The following is a 24,253-nucleotide window of genomic DNA, read 5'->3' as shown; positions in this document are numbered from 1 at the left end:
GGGATCCGAGCTAGAATCGAGATATCAAAACAAGCTTACTAGCCCTATTCTTTTTCTCCACCTTCTTCCGGTTGATTTTCTCTCCTCCACTTCTTTGGTAACGCATAACCCCCCGGGATAGCTCGTTTCTCCTCCCAACTCAAACAAGCAAACTTTTCTATAACGTCAAGGCTCGTATGCCCCCGAATGGCAACCTCTGCAAAAACGAAACAAAACTATCAGAATGGTCAACATATCAAATACAATACTTACATACGACCTACAAAATAACTACCTACCAACCCACTTTACAGAACGATTATTCAACTCCCAATCAGGGGGGATGTAATTACCCACAACCAACAATGGCCTACACCCCCATTCCTCCTTACTCACCCCCCACAATCACAACAGACTTCCCCTTTATGACCTGCAAACTAAAGTTCATTGCAGATGACCTCTTCATAGAGAAATGCTTTATCACATCTGCTAAACAGATATTGTAGTCTCTCTCATTCAACAAATCTAACACATGGAAAACCCTCCAACTATTCCCTACGAACTAACAAGGGGCTTTTCCACAAAAGTTTAAAATTTCCAGAATAAGACGGGAAAACGACAATCTTATCCCAGCATTCAACTGACCATAACAAACCACGACACCCCTATTCCGAGGACGTAATCACTGTTGAACACATTCCTCTCTCTACTCAGGTCGTACATCTCCAGGTCGGACTCTACCCAACCAAACTCCTCCCTCAGACCAGCATAAACCGACCTAGGCCCTGCCTCCTCAGCCATCGTCTCTACTGAAGAAGACGATGAATCCCCAACTCCACTACGTACCCTAACTTCAACATCTTCGTCACTTACCGTTCTCTCTCTCAATTGATCAATCTCCACTTTCTCACTCAAACTATCACTGGTCATAGACATTGCAAAAACAAAAGAAGCAGAAAGACCAAATTTTTAAGTTCGAAAACACGCACCTGATAACAAAGGTTGGAAAGTTTTGTTTTTTCTTTTCTTTAAGCTCTGCTTTTTTCCTTTGTTGGTAGAATGAAAAGATGAAAAACCTTTTGCACACCAAAACCCCCTCGAAATGCCCAAACCTCAAAAAGCGACAAGCGTTTCATATTCCCAAAATCACAATCATAACTTCTTCCTACAAACCACCACAATTTTGGGCCCATGGGTCAAATCCAACTGCTGTTCAGCACATTTTTCCAAAAAAAAAAAAAAAAACACCATCGGCCGGACGCGTGTTAAAAGCTTTGTTTTAACTTTTATTTTCACATGACTATCCAAACAACAAGTAAAACAAAGGGGGCTGTGAAAGTACCCTCCGTTCTACATTTCATATCACTATAGCACATGTGTCCACACATCAGGTCGTTCCTCACCAGCTCGTACCAAGCCATTATAGCATTCAAGCGACACCGAATGTCGGTCCAAACAAAGATTCGATTCTGACCATATATGGAAGCAAATTATCTAGCGCAATCCTAGAGCTCAGTCAACGCACCAATCAATGAGACATTATGTAACGCCCGTATTTAAAATACGTATTTATTTATTTATTTATTTATTTAATTATTTATTTAATATTTGATTGGATTGGATTTGGGATATGTGGGCCTGGTTTCTGGGCCCGAGTCTGCATTGGGCTTGGGTTTCAAACCCAAGTATATAATCACATTGTTCTAGAGAATAAGGTTTTGGAGAGAATAAAAAAATAATAAAAATGGAGGCAGAGATAGAAACTCGTTTGCTGGAGGGTGGAGCGCGACAATTCGGACTAGGAGGATTCGTGGAGCTTGGGATTAATGTGAGTAGAGTTTTATTATTTTTCACTGAAATTATAGACATTCATGGGACTCATTATGATAGTCTATTTTAAAATTTGCTTATTCTCATCCCAAAACATAAGTTCGGTAATTTTACAATCTCTGTCGAAACCATGAGGGTTCTTTTTTATGGTAGCAGTTGAACCAAATCTTCATGGATAAAAATAAAAATAATTTGAATACTAATGGACTCTATTTGTGTATATGCATATTGTGGATTGGGGGTTTAAATGTTTGAATGGGTGATTTTATTGGATTGATAGTTTTGGATTGGGTTGGGTGAACTGTCGAGTTGAATCCTGTGAAAATGTTGGTTTGTTTAGAATGGGATCTGTCGGTTGGTCATTGGTTGAATGACAACGATGGGATTGAGTCTTTAACTAAATCAGAAGAACTAGACCAGCGCAGACGATGCCGTGGAAGAACATTTTGTATCTTCTTGGCAATTCCAGTTGCTTTCTTGGTATCCATTTTCGGTTTATTGTTTTGTTTTATATGCGCCCCTTTGTTTTTAACAACTTAAATTTGGTCCTTCTAAGATTCATGTTGTGAAGATTACATGGGATGATTGGAAGACTGGATTTATTCGCGCTGCAATACCATGGATCCACTTTTGATTTTGAATTCCTTGATTTCAATTTGTAATTGTCTACTGATCTTTTCCCGGAAAAAGACGCATCGGCGACAGCATTTTCTATTAGTATTGGAATAAGGAACTTAGTTGGTTGTTGGGGGTTGGAGTACGGTGGTTGGGCTGTTGAAAGCTTTGTATTCGACAATGGCAAATTGGATTTGTGGAAGTTGTGGCCTGGTCTTATTTGGTGAGAGGGAGAGGAACTCGACTTTTCCATGTATTAAAGATGTGAGGTTTTTCATTTGGAGTCAAACCGCTAGGTTGAAATGAATAGGAGTGGAGATTGTGGTGGCGAAATTTTGGGAAAGTGGTGGAGGAAGAAGCACGGAGAAGATGAACAAGGGTCGGTTTGGGCTTGGGCCTAATGGGTTGGGCCAAACACCTTATTTTATGTTGGGCCGGTTCTATTTCTTGCTGGGCCGAAATCTAATTTTAAGTGGTTGGGCCCGATTTTGTTTTAAGTGGTTGGGCCATTTTTCTATATGCTTTGTTTTGGGCCAGTTCTATTTGTTTAGTTTGGGCGGTTTAATTTAAAAGTTTTGGGCGTTTTTGAGTTCAATTTTTGGACCGAACTACTTAACTTTTTGGGCGGAGTTTAATATTGTTTTGGGGCGGTCCATAGGATTTAGAATAGAGATCCAATGGGTCTTTCAACATGTACACTTTTGGGTTCTAAGGTTTGGGTTTGGGCTTGGCGGTTAGGTCGAACCATTACCTTGGTCATGAGCCCATGAGCCATGCACTTGCCTTAGCCATGAACCATGGCTATGACCTGAACTCATTGAACATGGACAATGGCGTGTTAACTTTGACTTTGACCGTTGATAGTTGATTTTTATTGACCGTTGGATATAGAATGTTGACTTTTTCTAGTTTTTCACATATTTAAGAATATGGACAAATGTAGTAATAAAATATTGTCGAAGATTGTATAACCTTGTTTGTCATTATCTAATTAAGATTTGACGTAAGTAGTGTGTAAAGCATATAAATATTGGCACGTAACTATAGGGGAATTCTGATAATAAGAATTTGATATATACGTTTTTATGAGAATTAAGTTACATACGGACTTAGATTCATGGACTTTAGTTTTGGGCTTTTTGACAGTTGATCAGTTTGACTTGACTTGTGATTTGGACTCGAATAATTATGTGTGATATTTGGATCTGAGTTGTTCCTTCTTTTAAAGTCGTTTCATTTTGATATTTGGTGGGATGGTCTTATATTTTGATTATTTATATACTATTTATATATTGCACAAATAGAAATAATGCGTGCCTTTGATGGTGAATTGAGTTCACATAAATATATTGAATGAATACGTTACATGATTGATTGCTATTATGAGTTGCTACTGAAATGAATTGTAGTATGTATGAAAGCTTGAGATATTTCATAGGGTGTAGTGCAATATATTATTGGCACGCGAAATAATAAGTTTCGAGATTTGATATAGAAATACTTGGATATCGTGCAATGAATAGTATTGGCACGGGATTGTGGTGTAGTGCAATAATATATTGGCACGCGAAATAATAAGTTGTTATGAGATGTATTGAGATAATTCTAAATATATTTGGCTTAGTGCAATAATGTATTTGACATGCACGTGATATAGTGAAATGATTATGAGATATTTATGGATGACACTTGAATAAATTATGTAAGCGAAAATCCTAGAACGACTACCACAACTCATGTGATTTGCCCAATGTGGTATGATGTGATATGATTGGCCCTTATGTAGGGTGTATATATAAGATGTTAATTGACCCATGTGTTGCCAATCGTAGCGAATGGTGGCTTGATTATTCCGTTAAGCAAAATAGAGCGAGACACGCTGATATTTTATGCCGAATAGTGGCGATTACTTATATAATGGCTTTTCGTGTGAGGGTTACCCGTGTGCGGCATCCCGCCGGGAGTAGTTATTTACGGAGTGGTTCATTATGTAAGGGGAGGCATGTGGATGTACATGTTGGCCGGGAAGCGATTGTGGTAGCCGAGGGAAACTAGGTAAGACATAGAGATGGCGTGATTTTAGGGACGCGAAAGAAAACTTTAATTAATATAATTATGGTAATATGTTGGTTAATGATATATCTTTAGATAGATGATTGTATATGGTTTGGCATAAGGGTGGGTCAAACTAATTACTTGTGCGAGACGACTCACTGGTGAATTGAGCATGAAATGCGGTAGGGATATAATATGCATGGTTGGTTATTTGTTTAGTTAGAACCTAAAAGAGCCTCAATGGAGGAACTACATGCCTTATTTATTATCGCATTATAGTTTGTTGTGTGGTTAGTGGGAAGTTAAGGCACCTCGATTGGAGGAACCACGCCTTTAGTTATTGTACTTAAGGATGTTGTATTAGTAAATTGGAAAGTTAAAACACCGATTGGTGGAACTAACCGCCTTATGGATTGTGTATATATATATGTATAATTATATGTTGTATTTTAGGGCTACTCACACCGGCATTTTTATAATCTTTGGCCCGATTGCATGTTTGTTTATCGGGTGTGTTCATTAAATGAACATAGTTGATAAGTCTTGGCGGGTTTCATATTAAAGAAGGTTGGTTCGGCCGCTTGTGGTTTCCGTTAGCGTCGCGATTTCAAGATAGGCTTTGTTTTCTTTGAGGTGATATAGATTTTTCAGTTGAGTTAAGGTTATTTGCATTTTCATTTGTTAATTTTTTTGTAATGAAGAGGACTTAATTTTGTTAATTTGAAATTTTTATTGGTTTTAAATTATCCCATGTTTAAAGCTGTTTATGGGTTTTGAGAGTTGAGAGTCGTCGTCACACCTCGAAGATCGAAGAGTCGGGAACAAATATTGTTTTCAGTGACTCCGAAATTAGGGTGTGACACATTAACTTTGTAACATCGGGGAGTAATAGCCAATCATCAAGATAGCACACAAAGGTGGATCTACACCGATAGCGGCTGAAGCAAATAAGGAAGGTCGGCTAAAACATCTATATAAGTAGAGATATGAACCACGTAAGACTTGATTCAAGTTTATCCCTATAAACTTGATCGTGAAGCAACTCTTGTTCGGTAAGATGCGGTCATTCCCTACCAAACGAGAACATCATATCGTTCACCCCAAAACACCGAACCTCTACACACTATATATATATTTAGCGTGTTTTTTTTTTTTTTTTTTTTTTGAAATCAGATAACACTCGTAACAGCTTCAGCCGACAAACATGTTCATTGTTCTACCATCAATTCACCTGTCGTCACTCGGGACAGCACGTCAGCACTCAAGACTCAACATGTTCAACTGTTCACAATTCACAGTTAAGCCTTCCTATGGACCTATGCAAGAACCTTAGGCCCGCAAAGAACGTCAAAACTGAAAACTTGGATAGTTTGGACCTGGCCATATGGACGCCCACAACAGACATTTTTGGGGCTTTATCCCCACAACAGTGGTCCTTATTATTCTTCACCAATTCGTCTCCGTGTCCTAAAATCCTACGCTATTCATGTAATCCCTCCAAAACTTTAAGATACATGAAAAGGTACATTTAGTTACTTGTTGCAGAAGTAAACATTCAAAAATAATACAGGAAGATAGTTTTTTCCAACAAGAATTTAATATCAAGTGTCAACCTCACCGGCAATTAGAAATGTGTATTTAAGGATTCTATCATGGATGGTTGATGAATGAAAATGGGAATTTCTAAAGCATTCGATCCTAGAGTTTGTCTGTATGAATTTTTGTTACTGTGCAAGTTACTAAGATCATACCGAAAATTAGGTCATATATACACACAGACTGGACAAAAAAATACATCATGTTAGGTTCTTCAGACAGAAAAGCACAAACAGAAGAGAATGGCTTCTTGTTCTAACTTCAAAAGTGGTCAAATAGATACAAGAAAACCTGCTTTAAGTACTACTATGCATGAAAATGTCCGAATCATGAAAAGATTAGTCATATAAACCAAGTATAATAATTTCATTTATCATTTTATCTGAACCTTTCGTTTTATATTAATTTTAATGTGCACATGCTTGTACAGTTGGATGCAGCACCAGTGATGCACGCTTCTCTAACTTACTAAACAGAGATACAAAAAATTGAACATACAGTTATACAAAAGAAAAACAAATCTCAAGTGGAAGAAAATTTCATCTTGAGAATTATATGCCCACACAGGTTAACTCAGGGATCGGCATTTCCAGCAACATCATCTTCACTAGATGCTTCGCTGTGCCCATCACTTATGTCCTCATCACTACTCTCTTCGGCTGCATCGTTGTCTATGTTCTCCCTCTTTGCGTAACGCTCACAGTACTCTGCCAGTTTACAGAGTGAAACCACATTACTTCCATTGGTGACATTTGTAGTTTTGTGCGGAAGAACAGAAATAAAAGGCCAATTGTTTTTTCTATCCAAGGTTATGTCAGTTATATAGAATATAAAAGTTATGATGAGTTAACCTTTCACTTTCTGTTCATATTGTTGCTTATCCTTCAACATCAATGATGCAGCATCACCATTTAATGGATCAGAAGGATTTGGGTATAATAAAAGCTGTGGAAGAAATACTTCAAAGACATTCAAAAGATCTGCAGAGAACAAGAATCTTAGTTAGATAATAGAAAGCTCATACAGAAGGGAATGACTAAATCGCGACTAGGCTCTGAAGGACTACCACAGTGCTTGAAAATAAGACCAAGAATCCAAGACATACCACAAAATAGCTTAGGGACACAACCACAACCAGAAACAAATGAAATTCCACTTGAAAATTCAAATTTTGATTTCCACTAAATTTTGTTTCGAAGAGTACAAAAATATATGAGAGCAACCATTGGGTGATTAAGAGTGTAGGGAATGCTTGGGACTAAGGAGATAAATTGCAGGGAAATATGAGCTTATGAGGATACTAAAGAAGATAGGGGCTGAGATACCAAATGGCCAAACCTAGCTAGGCAAAAAAAAACTAGTAATTATAAGACTAATGATTGAATGAACACAATTCCTTCAGCTGGCTGCAATGCAATGATAATATAGTAAATTTTAATATACTTCTATGTGACTATGTGTTACCATGTAAATGCGCAATTGCAATTAGTTTACTAATGCACCCATAGGAAAGTTCATGAATCAAGTTTTACCAAACATTGGGCTCCATGATTGGTTGATAACATCCAAGCATACAGAACCAGACCTGAAAATCATAATAACATAAAATGGTTCAGTGCAAAACAGCTTCAGATGAACATTAAGATCATCTAGAAGTTGATGGGTAAGCCATAAAAATTTAATCTTCTTCTGCAAAATTAATGGTGCTGCGCATTACTCATGGACGAGACAAATGGGTTCTCAAGTGTAAGTAGACTCACAGTTCGTCAACATTTGGGTGAAATATCTTGTTCAGAAATCCAACAGATGGAGACTTGTAAGGATATGCATCTGGGAGCTCCACACGAATTTTCCAGACACCTCCTTCATAAAGACCTGCAAGCACTAGACTCAGTTTGGCATCAAACGAGAATACAAATACTTAAAAGCCTTGAAAACACATACGCTGAGAGATAAATTATGAATTATAATTCATGCAGATATATATATTTTTTTCATATATATTTCTCATTGGTAAACTTAAATTCATTGATACAAATGGAATAACCTAAGGGAGGGAGGGTAGAGAATCTCATCCCACTGTCCCCTAGCAAGGCACCAAGTGGAGCAAGAAACCAACCAACTATATCGCTTTTCATAAATGTTCCTTAACAGTGTATCCCAGTTGCAAATGAAGATAGTTCTAACAATCTAAAAGGCTAGATTTAAGCCCATCAATCGGACAGGACCTCTTTGGCGTCAAGAATTATCCTATGCAGACCCTCCTCTCATGCTCGAAAAACCTTTCAATTACTCTCCTGTCACAAGACCCAAAAATTGCTTTCTTCGATGTCATTTGTTCTCATCACCTTTATTACATACTATGGCGTCATATCACATCACAAGATAATGTTTTATAGTGTCAAAACATGATCAAATCCATTGAAATTCAACTGAGATCTAATGAGGGAACACGGCCAGGTTTCGACGAGCACAAAAGTCAAACTTGGTGCATGATGGCCAAACTAAAGTTTGACTGGTAAGTTGTAATACACTTCAAAATTTGTTAAGATAATCAAAGGAGACATAGAAAAAACATGTTGAACAAAAAACAGTTCTACAGAAGCAGTAGCGAGGGATCAGAAACAACGTACTTTCTTTTGGTCCGTGAAATTCCACGTTGAATTCATTGATTCCATCATTAATTGGCTCCACACTGTAGTCACTCATCATCCTAAACAACAGGCACATACAAAATCACATGTAGTTAAGCATCGTTAGCCAGAGTCTGAAGATGCAACTTCCATTTCTGAAGGTGTAAGTGTACAATCTAGTAAAGCAAATGCAACTATAAATTAGGATGAAAACTTGGAAGTTGCAGAAATGTACTCATGACACTAAACTGAAATTCCCATTACAGGAGTGAATTACTAAAGCTTACTCATATAATTTACTAAGAGCACCATATTTAAAATTGTGGCTCATGTGAAAATATACCCAATGCTTCTATTTCTGTCAACCAGATCGGTACATAGAAAATATTATAATTGCTCACAGTCATTTATGAGAAACCCAAAAAACATTGATTACTTACAACTTCATGACATCCATATCTCTTCTCTTGCTTGGAGACGACATTTTTTCCTACTTCTTGTATTGAAATTCAACTCGGAACCTGTACGTGCCAAGAGAACATATCAAATCCAAAATCAATAGTAACACTTCTACAATAATCATAATCATAACATAACAAACACGTAGACATACAAATTAGTCCTAGTGTGTGTGTTGTGTCCTTGAAGCGTATTTATAAATCCACATCATTAGTATTCATTTTTCAATATCCTTATCCAGGTGGTTCTACCACCTCCAATGCCTACCCCCTTGTAATTTCTTTCAACAATCAAAAGTTTTCACTTATTTAATCAACCCCAACCAAGAATCACCCGCTATGTTGAAATGCGGAAATTTATTCATATACATTGTCTCCAAAGATGAATGAACTAATTGCTGAAAGTTTCCTAAAAGAACTTCTTCAAAACAATATCGGTTCTACAGTAAGTCTAATCAGTGACAACTCTCATTACAGATAAATCTTAACTTTCCAGCTAACAGACTAATTACACCCTAAGCCCTCCCTTATTAACTACACTTTCTTTTTTGCATAAATTGATTGGCATGAGACTGTGTGTGTCATAACAATAACCAAAATCATACCACTTAAGTAATTCAACATTTGCCATGCGTAGTAAAAATGTTCATTGCAAGTACTAGAAGATCTAAGAACCAATATCATACCACTTAAGACACAGCAGATTACTTATCACATATACAATCACACTTTAAAGTCAGGGGTTCATTCCAATATTGCCAAATACTAAAAATTTCAGTATAATCCTACTTCACCATGCAAGTCCAACATAAACTACAAAAAAAATCGATCTTTGCATCCCAATAAAACACAAATTCAATAAACTCAAATCAGCATTTCCACTCACATTCACCAAATTTTGCTCAAAATCCAATTCCTTAAACATCTAACACAACAGACAGTGATTATAAACAATGCCCAACTCTTAATTTCACCTAAACAAGTCAATAATCCATTCAAAAAGTCATCTTGCAAAGATCTATAAAAAAAAATTGTCAAAATTGGATCAACAGTTCAATGCAGTTTTAAATTATCAAGATTATAAGATTACCAAGTTGAGTTTTGTTTAGAGAGAAGAGAAGAGAAGAGATGTGATTATTTTTGGATTTGATTGAGAAGAAAAGTGGAAAAAGTTTCAATTTCAGGTGAAGAAGAATTGAATTGATTGAATGGTGTGGTGTGCATGCTTTTTGTTTGCCGAAACTAGCGCATCTGTAATGACAATGCCATTTTCTCTCATTTTTATTCTTATTTAATCAACCATTGGAATATTGAATACTACACCACAATTTGTATCATTTATTTCAAATTATTTATTTTTATATATATATATATTTTTTTTTTTTTTTTGGCAAGTCCTGTTTTTAAATGAGATTACTAAAAGCGTTTTTTAGGTGGTGGTAGTAATACCTCCAAATTTAAAAGCGAAATTTGGAGAAATTGGGCCAAATTTTGACCAAATTTCCACAGGTTATATGAAATATGTCGATGGGAGTAGAAAGTCGGAAATTTTACAAATTCGCCATTCTCACCCAACACTCCAAAACTATCTCACAACCATTTTATTTTACCATGATTTCTTCTTCATCATTGCAAAATAAAATAAGCCAACTTATCAAACGTTGGCCGAATCAACTCAACAATCATATTATTTTGATACACTCGATCAAGATAGGTGCCAAATCTAGCCTCAATAAAACATTTTGCATTATTATGCAAGTATCTTAATGCAAAGTATCCTAAAGCACCACATTACCAGGTTATATGCTCATATATAGAAGTTATACTTGAGGCTAGATGAAGAAGTAAAAATTTTGAAAAGCATGTATGATATATGTCTGGTATGGAATATATATATATGGAGCAGTTTGTTGATATGCTGCGTGTTGTGGCGAGGATGATCAATGGTATAGGTATTTTATACTGAGATATCAATGCCCAAATGGTTGTGATGGTGTTAGAGAGCTGAAAAAGTTCGCAAACCTTGAATAAAAAGGTCTTGATCTATTGAAGTGTTTAGTGTGTGGAAAATGTGAGTGGTTGGGTGTTGTAATGGAAAAGGTTAGGAGTGGTTAATTATTTTATTTTCTATAACTATGTAACGTAATATGTTTTTTTTTAATATGAATGAACTTTTATTTTATATAAATATATGTTAGTTTAAATTAAAATATATATATAATAAAATAGAAATTGATTAACATTGTTTATTAATGATTAAGAATAAACATACATCTATGAAATCAAATTAAATTACAACAATCAATCAATGTCGGTCACCCCTAATGCTCTATAGATGATTTCGACAAGAGTCGTTTTAAGTCTATCATGCATAGTCTTTGATTGAACTTCGTAGAGTCCCTGATGTAATGTTCAGAGTAGGTGGGATGCGTGGTTACCATACGGATTAGGAATGTACATCATAATTTCATAATTTTTTATTCTTAGCTCGATTATCATATTGTGCAATATGATACATGCTTTCGATCTCATAACAATACACATTGTCTCCACATGGCATAATTTGCAAGCTTTTGCCAAAATCCCAAATTTATATTGCAAAACCCCAAAAGCTCTTTCAATATCTTTCCTTGCAGTTTTTGCATCATTGTGAACCACTTCCGTCTTTAGAGCATTAGGTTTTGAAATTGTTTTGTATAAATGCGCATAGTCGGGATAGATACCATTAGCTAAATAATAACCAATATTATAACTATGCTAATTTACTTCAAAATAAGCGAGGTGGAGAAGTATCATTGATCCGTGCTCAAATCCGTGAGTTGTCCAACCGTTGATGTCATTGTGTGACCACTGGCATCCCAAAGAAAGAATGTCATATCCACGGGTCTTCGATTGCAGCGGACGAGAATAAAGAGATGGTTTTCTAGAACAACCAGCGTAAGCATTGATAAGCACCCAAAGCGTAATATGAAACCCCATTTGAGACATATAAATTTGGTTAATTATGTGTTTAATAATCGCGAAATAAATATATTTTTAAATGCGTTTGCAGGTATTAGCGATAAACATGAAAATGTTGGTTAAACTGCGTTAAAGCAAAGGGGCGGCGTATATATCGGTTCTTCCAAATCAGCCATGTAAAGCCCAACAAATCCATACGAAGCATCAAACTTCGAAGCTCCTACCTCTTGAATCGGGGACTCGAATCGACAAGTGAGCTGCTTTCGGACAATCAGGGCAATGAACTCTATGCATAGGCGGGGAAGTTGTAAAATTGCCAAAAGACCGGGCCAGGGTGTTTATTTTATCTCTTTCCGTATGATTGGGAACTCCTTCCTATTCAAGTAGCTTCATATATATATGAACCGCCTTATTAGACAATCTCACAAAACTTCAATCAAACTTCTATTATTAAACAAAAAATGAAGTTGAAGGGGTTTTATCAACGAGAGTGACTCTTGGGACAAATCGAAGGTGAAATAATCACTCCCAAAACCCAAGTTTTTTCATAATCACTCTCAAAAAGACTGGGTAGATGAAGGTCAAGTATACCCTTGACACAAAATAAAAACGGGTCGAGGGTAGATGAAAGGTCAAGTATACCACGACCCGGTGTATATAGTATGAACAATAATTGTTCATATCTGAAAACATCTTGATTTCATTTGTTCATACCTATTGGAGTATGAACACTCATTATTCATACCTATTGTAAAGTATGAGCAATGATTGTTCATACCTACTAGAGTATGAACAAAGCGTGTTCATCCTATTGAGCTATGAACAATGGATGTTCATAGCCTAGGGAACTATGAACAATCTTTGTTCATAGTCGGTTGTGATATGAACAAATAATGTGCATAGCTCGTGACTATGAACAATTATTGTTCATAGTCAATTAATGGTATGAACAAAGAATATTCATATATCATGATTATAAACATTGATTGTTCATGAAATGCGTTTTGATATGGACTATGAACACTCATTGTTATAACTTCATAAATGATAGTGTTCATAGCTATTATAGCCCGTATTTAAAATACGTATTTATCTATTGATTAATTAATTAATTTAATTATTTATTTAAAATTTATTTGGATTGGATTTGGGATATGTGGGCTGATTTTTTGGGCCTGAAGTGCAATGTTAGGCTTGGGTTTTGAACCAGTATATAAACCGCATTGTTCTAGAAGAATAGGGTTTTAAAAATAATAAAATATTAAAAATGGAAGTGAGCTAGAAGCTTGTTTCTTTGGAGGGGTGGAGTAGCGACGATTAGGACTAGGAGAATTAGGTCCATTTTGTTAAATAAAAGGTGAGTAGTTCTGATTTTTTTTATTTTTATATCGAAACTAGAGTTTTACTGGCGTGAACAAAAACCTTCTTGCCGATTTCGATCGGTTTTCTACTTATGTGTTTTCATGTCGATACCTTTTAGTTTTATTGGCTTTGTGGGAATCCGATTATTTAAGCGTGGAGGCTTATCGGGTTATTCTTGTGGCTAAAACCCCCTGGTAATGAATCCTCCTGTCAGGTATGCATTCTTGTATCTTGTGGGTATGGATATATTGTTTATGAACTATTTTGGTTGGTTGTCGGGGGGTAGAATCGGCGGGTGGCTATTGATGGTGGGTGGAAGGTGGCTGCGATTGGGTTGTGTGTTGTGGTTGGACGAAATCGGTGGGGACTATCGGTTTAGTCTTGATTAGAGGTCATGTAAGAGCTTGGAGGCGTTAATAAAATTGGATTTGGTTTGTATTTGGTTTAATTGGGTGTGTTGTTTTGCTTTGTTGGGTTAAAGGTTAAGTTGTTATATCGGATTTAAATGTTGGAGAGTTGGGTACTGTCGAGTGGAGCTTGAAGCACCATTAATGGTAATAAAATTTGTAGATCTAGTTTTGGGGAAGTTTGGATTGTAGGATTTGAGGTTTTAGCTTTTGTTAAAGCGGGTGGGGGTTTGTACCCTCTCCATTTTGATTTGTTGAAATTGGGGGTGTGTGAAGGATGTTGGGGTGAAATTTGGAAAAGCGGTATTCTTCTTGCGGAGGGATAATGATGAGAGCGATCCAGTGCTCGATCGGTTATAAGCATTTTGGACTTGTGTCTAATTAAGTTGGTAGGACCATATTAGTTTTGGTTTTGGGCGGTTTATTTGGTTTAGTTTGGGCCCGTTTAGTTTAAGTTGTGGACCCGGTTTTAGTTTAAGTGTTGGGCAGGTTTGGTTAAATTCTCGGGGCGAATCCATTTGGTGTTTTGAGCAGTTTCAATTTTGGTTTTGGGTTGGTCATATAATTTAAAATATATCTGGTGGGTGAAGTTGAATAATAAGTTGGTTTAGACTTTCGGGTTCTAAGGTTTGGGCTTGGCGATTTAGGTCGAACCATTACCTTAGTCATGGGCCATGAAAAAGCCATAGCGATTGACCTTAGATGAACCATGGTATGACCACTGAACATCCAAGCATGGAAACAACGGTTTGACTTTGACAATAACCCATGAACCAAATTTGACCCATGAAACATTGAACATAGAAAGCGCAGTTTGACTTTGACTTTGACCATGGCGTGTTGACTTGACTTTGACCATGGCGTGTTGACTTTGACTTTGACATTGACTTTGGAATGTTGACTTTTCAGGTTTTTCACATATTTAAGAATATGGACAAATATAGTAATAAAATATTGTTGAAGATTATATAGCGTTGTTTTGTCATTATCTAATTAAGATTTGGCGTGAGTAGTGTGTAAATATATATATTGGGCTTTGATTGTGGAATGGATGTGGGCTACATTTTAATTGTCTTTGCATTTTATGTTGTAAATTGTATAAATTTGGTGGTCATTATCTAATTAAGATTTGGCGTTGATATTGTGATATTATATAATATGTTGAGATATATATATAATGCAATATGTTTGGGAGAAATAAATGTATAAACAACTCCATTATTATATATGTGAGATGTTTCTATGAGGTAGTATAGTATTTGTGGATATTTCCCGGGATTGTGGATTAGTGCAATAATATATTGTACGTGAAAGAATAAAAGTTGTTATGAGATATAATTGAGATATTTCTAAATATTGTAGGCTGCAATAAGGTAAATGACCTGCGCGTGATATAATGGAATTACTATGGTCGTAAATAGATGACACTTGAATAAACTCGTACTTGAAATCCGCAGAACCTAGCTACCCTGAAGCTCATGTGATTGGCCATACGGTGTTTGATTAATCTGAATAGCGCCAGTAAGTAATGTTACATAAAACAAGTATACGACAATCTATAGTTGAAGTTTGTAATCCGGAAATAGCCTAGTGAATATCCCTTTAAAATATGATAATAGTAAGGGTCCGTAATAGTAAATAGGACAATGTCTATTATCACCCATTCCGGATTCGGTGAATATTTGAGGAAATATTTGCTCCCATATTTGCTAAGTTTACATGTGAAATCACCAAACTGGCCTCAAGTCTAATCCATGCAATTAATGGAAAAGCTTGTCAACTCTCATGTACGGAGCTAATAAGAATCTTTGCCCAACATCAATTTCGAAGCAATTTTGATCTTTTCCCAATAAAACACTTTGCGAAATTTCCTAGATATATTTTTTTTTTTTTTTTCTTTTTCTGCTTCATGCTTGAAACAAATTACCACACCAAATTTGGAAGTTGTCATTGCCCAATTACAGAAAAAGGTATGTAAACCTTGTAAACATTACCCTAATTATTATATTGTTTTCAACTAACTATGGGCTAATGTTTGTGTTGGTGTATGTGTGGAAGTTAATGCTACCACCCTCCATTTGTGTTCAAAGTTGCATCTTTAATTTGATGTAAAAGCTCACTACTTTAAACATGGAACATCTAATATGGAAACAAGGACAATAAATAGGGGTTGTACAATAAATGCTCAATGTTATTACAAGTGTAAAGTTGAATCATCATACAACCCAAGCAGGACATTAAATGTGCGTATAGAGGCTTTTGATATAATAAAGTTGGATTCTTGATACTGTTGAATGAAAGAAACCCATGAAAGAAAACCCAAATGTTTTTAGTTTATATATTTGGACTCTTTGACACTGAAATTCAAAAAAATAAGTCGATATTATATTGGTCCATATTATATTGTCTGAGAAAAGTGTAAATAAAATGAAAAACTAACATGTATCTTGTCTTGTACAGGATATATAATGTCTTACTACGACAAGCTGGATTATGTTGAAGCTAAACCCGAGGAGTTTGATATTGAGCGAATACCACTTCACTACAGACCGATTATTCCTGAGTTACATGAAGGTAGAGTTATTGTAATGGGGTTGGGAACCCAACATATTCCTCTCGAACTTAATGATCCATCTGATGGGAAGAAAAAGTGTATATATACGGAACTACCTTTAAATGGAAGTTAGTAACCCATCCGTAGAGTCTTCCCGAACTCATTCGATTGCCCGAAGAACAACTTCCAAACTCACATAACCGGAGGGAAGCTGATTGGCGATTACATGATGAACCCCATTCTGAGATGACCTAGGAGGTGGTGGTAGGGTCATGAAAAAGTGTTGGATGATTCCGATGATGATGCAAGTGATGGACATGTTGGCTTAACCAATGATTTAGATGGTGGTGGAACTGATGAGGAAGAGCCTGAAGTTAATGAGCAAAGTGGGGGAAGCGATGAACAAGGGTGTGAAGTTCAACAGCAAGGTGGTGGACAGGCATCGGTTACTAATCTTGCTGGACTTGGGGGCAGAGGTGAAAGTGTTGATAGGTTAAGAGGAGGCAATGGATGGTGGTCAATGTTTTGCGATGAGGGGACATGTGCCACCTTTAGTGGTGGTGTGTCATACAAACACTTGGTTGAAACACCTCACGTTGGCCCAGGACTTTGTCCATTTGGTCCATATGTTAGGAATGTAGCACCGAATAGAGAACAATTTGGTGTGGGTGACCAACATGGTGGGAAATTTGTTGGAAGAACAACTACAGGAGGTGAACAAGGTTTGGGAACATACCCACTCCATGGAGGAATGCAGGGATACGGTGGTGTTAACTCGGAACATGGCAGCACAAGCCAAGGTACTACAGACCAAACGGGTAATGATGTAAGAAAGATAAATGCTAGCAGAGATCAATTTGTTGGCAGAGAAGGTATTGGTGTCAATGCTATCGGAACAACAGAAACGGTTGCTCATAGTGAGGGTGTTCCGATTCTCATGAATGTCGGAAGAAAGCATGGTCCCACTGATGGTGCTAGAGAAGGGATACCGACAATGGGAAAGAGGCAATGGGGGCCAAGGTATAAAACTAAAAAAAATGTAGTTGAGGAAGGTCGTGTGGATTACCCTGGTGGAACAGAATTGGAAGAGAACATTCTACTTTCCGTGGGCATGACATTCCCCAAACGGGATTTTTTCATGCTCCACATGAAGAACTACGCGATTCAAAATAAGTTTGAACTGCTGAAGGTGAAAAAGGATTGGGAGAGGATCCAATATGGATGCAAAGGATCTGATTTGAGTATCCTTGGGTTAGGTTGTCCATTTCATATATACTGCAGCACGACTAAAGGATCTTATGATTGGACTATTAAGAAACTATTTGACGGTCACAAATGCGGTCGCAATACAGCGGGAGTTTATAATCGTGAGGCAGAATAGTGACTGTCGCCATGATTTGTAGAGGGATGTTGCAAGAAGACAAAACTATAAATGCAAGCAAGGTTAAGGCCATTGTTAAAAACTGGAAATACATTAAAGTATCGTACAAAGTTGCGTGGAGGGGAAGGGAAAAGGCACTGGCGCAGGTGAACCAAATAACCTAATAACATTTAGCTCTACCACAACAATTTAGTTGTGTGAGCCATTATACTAATTACAAGTACGTGCATATACTCTGTAATGGTATCCTGAATAATTTTTATTTTTTTTTGTGAGCATATCCTGATTAAATAGTACTGTACAAGACGCAGTTATATATGTGACCTACAGTATATATATATAGGTAATACCCATACCTGTATATACTCTCTTGTGGCATCCTATATGCCTTATGAGAGATGAGACATGGTGATATATGTATACGACATTATAACCAGTACTCACATATATATAGTTTCTTGTCCCCAACTAAATAGTGCAATATGGATGTGCAGATTCATGGGAGTTATGGGCAGTTATACCAGCTACTATCAAGCTATTCAAATGAGCTGAAGAAAGTTGATCCAGGTTCTTACACTGAGATTAAAAGAGAAGGACGTACCGATCAGTTCAAGTACTACTTTTGGGCTTATGGGATTACAATTAGGAGCTTTCGTAACACATGCAGACCTCTGATAGAGCTTGACGACCACAGGCCTGAAGGGTAGATCAAGTGAGTGCCTTCTATCTGCCATTGCATTAGACGCACAAGGTCATGTATTTCCCATTAACTTCGGTGTTGTTAGTGCAGGGGACAATGAAAATTGGGAGTGGTTTCTCCATTGTCTTGGGGACCACGTCGTTGGTTATGACCGGCTGCTTATCCTCATGACTGATAGGCACAAGAGTCTGATCTCCAAGGTCCCCGTGGTGTTTCCGAGAGCAAGACATGTGTTCTGCATGAATCACGTGTGCAAGATATTGAAAAAAGCACCACAACATGTGTTCGAGAAGGTCAAAACGGCGGCTTCTTCCCTTCATCACTGGCATTTCAAGGCAGTGATGAGAGATATCCTGAAAATTAGTCCCATAGCGCACACTTTGTTGTCAAGTATTCCCGTAGAGAAGTGGGCTTGTTCAGCCTCGGATGTGAAGAGCTATGGTATCATTTACACCAACCACGTTGAGAGTTGGAACAAAATGATTAAGGAAGCACGGTCGTGGCCTGTACAAGCTATGGTGGAGGAAATCAGGCGAAATTTGACTGTACATTTCTGCAAGTACAGAGATATTGCGAGTGAGTGGGCTCTGAGGGGTCAGCTGCTAGTACCTTTTGCAGTTGAGACGTTGGCGTATAACATGAAGAAGTCGAGGGAAATGTACAAGCTGTGGTCTTCGCAGACATGTTTTATGATTATGACCAAAGAGGGGGGCAGCCACTCTGCGAATTTGGAGAGCGGGGATTGTACATGTATGTGGTTCCAACACTTGGGTATACTGTGTCCCCACGCATGCTTGGCCATTAGCACGCGTTGCTGGCCTGCACCACATTTCATATGTTGATGAGTACTACACAACAAAGAACTGGTTACGTACATATCAGGAGATTTGGATTGGTATTCCCAACAAGGAACAATGGGAAATAAATGAAGAGGATGATCGCATTCTTCCTCCTGAACTGAGGCGCAAACCAGGTCGTCCCCAAATGGAGAGAATCAGGATCCCACAACCGCGAAAGGGTCTAAAACAGAGGAGGTGGTCTTTGACGCTATGCAACCAACATGGCCACTACAGAAGCACTTGCAAGTACTTCGTTGATGACAGGGGGGGCTAGTATACGTCCTGCGAACCAGGAGACTGTCGACAAACGGTTCAATATCTGAGTTTTGAGTAGCGTAGACTATATCTTGGGTTTCACTATTTCTATTGTCACGCATGATATCATCCAAAATTGAACTGCATAATTGTAATTGTTTTGACTATGGCTACATCATGATCTAGAAACATATTTTGAAGGCATACTCACATAGCTAAAAATGATATCCTAACCACAGCGTTATGTTGTCTTACACTAACGTGTTGGTGTCGCTTTATGCACACTTATAATTATTGCGATTGTACTTGTTTACTAAAACTGTTACTAAAAGTTACAAGTTGCGAATTCAACGAGTTGACCACTACCTACTTCTGACGTTACTTGCAATTGGCCCCACCTAAATTATTTTGCTCTAGAAAATAGTTTTTTCTAACCCTAAATCCCTAATTAATGTTGCAATGCCGCATACTTCCTCTTAATCCCTGACAAACCGAAACTAATCATGAATTATGATAGAAGGTTGGTTGGTTGAGCAAGTTCCAGACCCCAAACTGGAGTAAAGTGTGGCTATTTTTGCGTTTGTGTTGGGTCTGTCCATCAAGAAGGGACTCTAACTCAACGAATCGACTAACTGCAGTACGTTTGGGTTTTCAAAAAAAGTTGCAATCTTTAGTGCTGTATGTCCTATGTGGTGTACTGGTTGTGCCTGTCATGCAAGTTAGCCACCTTATCCATCCATATCTGTTTGACTATCTTCTCTTGGGATGTGGGATGATAAAGTTGAATCGTGCTCCTGAAGATTCGGACCAGTATTTTGTGGTAAGTTTTGGTGGTGTCAATCAGAATCTTGCATGACACACCATACAATTGCATGATATATACGATACTGTCTTTCTCTACTCCAGTAGAAGTTTGTCTATTTAGGTTTGATAACACAACGGAAATGTCTGGTACTTCCGGGTCATCTCTTCCACCAAATCTTCCACCAAATCAGATGGTGCAAACTTTAGAAGAAATATTGTTGTCCATCACAAAGGTGAAGAAGGAAATAAGTCTGGAAGGTAGGATGGAGTTAGATATTCTCTATGGCAAGTTGGATATATTTGTCTGTGAATATGATATGATGGTGAAAAGAATAGAGGCGGCAGCAGAGTTGGCACTTGCACAACAGCACCAAAGAATGAGGTGGGTGGTTTTGCACTCTGTTAAGCGGAAGCACAAATTAAAGCAGCTAAGAAATGTTTTACTATATACATCAGAGGGCACTTCATCAGATAGTTCGTCTTGAAAATGTGTAACATGGCAGCCTCTTCGGTGCCGTTGGTAAGAAAAGAATTCTATTTAGTTGTAGGGTTCTGTTGCTTATTTGTTTAAGGGTACGTTTGTTTAATGGTGGGATATTTGTAGATGTGATGGTATTACTCTATCATCTCACTAGTTTTTGCAAGTGTAAATGTTTTGGGTCCTTAATCATATGTTGAATGTTTTTCCATAATGTAAATGAAATCTTCGGAATGTATGCATGTGTTTAGGGTTGAATGGAGTGGAATAATCTTTAATTTCTATGTAGGAGTTCATTTCATTCGTCAACAAGCACTAGGCGTTGAATGTTACAATTCGTAGTCCAATGTAGTGAAATAGGGAATCTCACCACTCCACAGCATGCAATGCAATATAGTGACACTTTAGAATGTTTGACTACTTCCATTTCAAAGAAGAGACGCCACAATAGAAATACAAAATGAAAAATAATAGAAGCAAGACCGGAGACACGCTATGATGAGATGGCAAGTGATTCCCATTCTGCCTATGTTTTCCTCTAATCAAATGAGGGTTCTCTGTGGGGCAATTGGTAGTGCCATCTCCCTGTCGGACATAATCGTAAGAATATCTTGCGTGCCTAGTGTTGGGATTTTTTTGTCTGATATTATCTCCCTGGTACCTAAATTGAATTGCATGATGTTCCTATCACTATTAAAAACACCAATGTCTATGGAAATTAAGTGAACAAAGTTTGGAGAGGGTATAATAATGCATGATATATGTAACGACATTTGAAATGTTGTTGATGTTTGAAGGGGAATAATAAGTTGTCTTAAACAAGATAATTATAAAAGTCTAGGCAAAGTAGAAGTAATTGATGACGGTCCAGTACAATGGAATTATTTTGTCCATCCCTGACAGTACATTCGACAATAGTTGTTGCTAAAATTCGCGCATGGTGAACACACATTCTACCAGCATTTTTCCCCACATTCTCAAATTGGGATTGGGTCAACCCACATTCTATAAGGTCTTTGGCCACCCTATTTCTTAACATGGCCCCAGACCGGCTGAATGTTGGGGCATCACCTCGAAGTAACTGATCTGCATAAGCCAGTATGAAAACCCCAGTGTCCCTAGGATCCTTCTGCTTCTTATAGTCTTGGTATTTGATAATCCATGGTCTCTGTAGCTGCGATTGAGGTACACAGTCTTTGTTGTGCATTAAGAGTGCGTATGAAAGTAGGGTACAAATTTTTTCCAGCCGGGGTGTAGGGTCGGCAATAACGTCGTCCAGCTAATCGTAAATCAGGCAAGTCCAAGTAGCGGAAGCAGAAGACGACCAGTATCCAAAGGTGGTTTGAGAGATCGAAGGCCATCATCAACCCCTTTGACTTGGTGATGTATGGGATGCGTGTGTTTTCCCCGAGCAATTCTTTGAAGGTCAACCTTAGGGATCATGACATGTTAGAAGCAAGTATAGAAATCTTTTCCTCTATAGTCAGGCCTCGATCATTGAGAGTCTCCCCAACGGTGGCATACAAAGACTCCATGTAGACCTACATAGTTTCTGAAACAATAATTATTCGGATCATTGAGAAAAAATCTTAGAATAAGTCAGAGAAAACAAGTGGGTTATGGGAGACATTACCAGCATCTGTGTATCTGGGATGATAGCGTAGTATTTCGACGGTTCACGTATTGTCACGAAATCCTCATACTTTATGCAAGTCATTTGTAGTGCGGAGAAAGGTCATGTACACCGAAATAACCTTGACCAGGAAAAAAAGGGTAAAAAAAAACAAGACAAATTGACTAGTTCGACGATACAGTAAGTGAAATATTACGGGAAATGCCATAATGTCGCAAGTAGCATTCTACAAACCTCATGATTTAGCCACTGGTACTGTCTAAGTAACTAGTATGTGCTCAATTTTATAGACAACCACCGACCATAAACCCTAACAGTTAGATCAGCAGCATGCCCAGTCTTGAGAGTTTGGTCATACAACCACCAATACACCTATGCAAGGACTTTTGACTCTGTGATCTGCGCTGGATTCAGAGGCAGACTATGTCTAGCCAGAACGGTGGGATTCCGCTTTATTAATGGCAAACCCACCGACATAACTTCCAGAAGCTTATCAAGACACACTTTAGCGGCCCTCTCCTCCCTACCACTTAATTTATTACTGTCCTTCAACTACTCAACTTCCGGTTGACTGTCAAACGTCTTCATTTGCACATTGTCGGGCTCCACTTCCATGGTGTCTAGCTGCAAAACAGCAGCCCCAAAATTAAGGTCAATAGTGGGCTCAGTACTAACATTGACATTGGTAACCTATGCCAAAGATAACAATTGTATTAGTTAGTAACTATGAATTCCCAGTAGGGGAACCTATTGTCCCAGTCCAAATTCTCTACGACATTCGCATCTGGGACATTATTTAGAAGGGTATGTTATTTTAATTTATCCATATTTGACCCTACGTTATATTTATATATGATGACTTTGAACAGTGACATAATGTCCCAGAGTTGTAACAGAGTTTTAGCCAGAGTCTGCAGGATCCACCTCCACGACACCAGTTGGTGCACTTTGAGCTTCGGCAATCGTTTGCCCACCTCCAGCTTCTTCTCCCACATCAAAGTCCAAACGCCGACCAACTTTCCTCTGATAATACTCTTCGTCAGATATGCCACACTCCAACAAGTCCTTTGCTATTCTTTGCCTTATATATTCGCCTTTTATTTGGGAAGGCGGTGACAAATTCGCGAGTAGGGTCGGCAAATACAAGTGTAAATGCACCACAGCTGTTGGCATCGTCTTGTTTGCCGCAAACCGGAAACTCAACACTCCACTGACGACCCAATTTGGCAATGTTTATGCATTCGACATCCTGGCTCAACAGTGCATAAGGGAGCACTGTCAACAACTTTTTCACCAGCGGTGTTGGGTCAAGAGGCCAGGGGCGACCATCGTTCGGATTCTCCAACGAGTCGTAGATTTGAACACTCCACATCACAAAATTGACAACGATGAGGATCCAATGCACTCCTTCAACATTGATCGTCATCATCAAACCACGGCAATTACTCAAGTCTGGTGTCGAACTATCATGCCGAACCAATTTTATGATTCGACGTTTTAGCGAACCCACAACTTGCTGTTTTGCTTGATGAAGGTTCTCTTCAACCATCATGTTATCCTCTTCTAATATTGCCCCCAATATTCCGTATATATCATACAGGTAACACTGTCACAAAAACTAAATAATAAGAAACAAGGGAAGAAGAAATAATCCTAAAAAATAATGAAAGATAATATATACGGATGCATGACTTTACCGAGAAGCTTGATTCT

At 37.8% G+C, this 24,253-nt stretch overlaps 2 protein-coding genes across 3 annotated transcripts; one reads left to right on the top strand and one right to left on the bottom strand.

Moving 5' to 3' along the window:
* Positions 1–6,582: 6,582 nt before the first annotated feature.
* Positions 6,583–10,280, bottom strand: LOC147495272 (ubiquitin-conjugating enzyme E2-23 kDa-like). Of its 2 annotated transcripts, none has more exons than XM_086566499.1 (7): positions 10,257–10,280; positions 9,149–9,229; positions 8,709–8,788; positions 7,836–7,959; positions 7,608–7,660; positions 6,927–7,055; positions 6,583–6,782 (listed from the first exon to the last, which is right to left on the bottom strand). In XM_086566499.1, exons 2-7 carry the CDS (start codon positions 9,190–9,192, stop codon positions 6,649–6,651), a joined length of 564 nt encoding a protein of 187 aa, XP_086422625.1. In that variant the 5' UTR covers positions 9,193–9,229; positions 10,257–10,280; the 3' UTR covers positions 6,583–6,648. The 2 variants fall into 2 exon arrangements, with proteins under 2 accessions (XP_086422625.1, XP_086422626.1); XM_086566500.1 differs by having other exon boundaries at positions 6,584–6,782; positions 7,836–7,950; positions 10,257–10,278.
* An 8,033-nt stretch (positions 10,281–18,313) lies between these two features.
* Positions 18,314–20,481, top strand: LOC147495271 (uncharacterized). The gene is made up of 3 exons (XM_086568350.1): positions 18,314–18,534; positions 18,617–19,281; positions 20,345–20,481. The coding sequence occupies exons 1-3, from the start codon at positions 18,314–18,316 to the stop codon at positions 20,479–20,481; spliced, it is 1,023 nt and encodes a 340-aa protein (XP_086424476.1).
* Positions 20,482–24,253: the final 3,772 nt, after the last annotated feature.

The sequence above is a fragment of the Coptis chinensis genome, chromosome 6, assembly GCF_015680905.1.
Source record: "Coptis chinensis isolate HL-2020 chromosome 6, ASM1568090v1, whole genome shotgun sequence".
Taxonomy (NCBI): Eukaryota; Viridiplantae; Streptophyta; class Magnoliopsida; order Ranunculales; family Ranunculaceae; genus Coptis; species Coptis chinensis.
This window is presented reverse-complemented; position numbering and strand designations above follow the sequence as displayed.

Coding starts and splice junctions, on each gene's coding strand:
- LOC147495272 (XM_086566499.1), bottom strand. CDS start 9,192: ATGTCGTCTCCAAGCAAGAGAAGAGATATGGATGTCATGAAGTT. Junction 7,960..8,708: donor ATTTCACGGACCAAAAGAAA/GTACGTTGTTTC, acceptor AACTGAGTCTAG/TGCTTGCAGGTCTTTATGAA. Junction 7,056..7,607: donor ATCATGGAGCCCAATGTTTG/GTAAAACTTGAT, acceptor TGTTCTCTGCAG/ATCTTTTGAATGTCTTTGAA.
- LOC147495271 (XM_086568350.1), top strand. CDS start 18,314: ATGGATGTGCAGATTCATGGGAGTTATGGGCAGTTATACCAGCTACTA. Junction 18,535..18,616: donor GACGACCACAGGCCTGAAGG/GTAGATCAAGTG, acceptor CGGTGTTGTTAG/TGCAGGGGACAATGAAAATT. Junction 19,282..20,344: donor GGAGAGCGGGGATTGTACAT/GTATGTGGTTCC, acceptor CTGTCATGCAAG/TTAGCCACCTTATCCATCCA.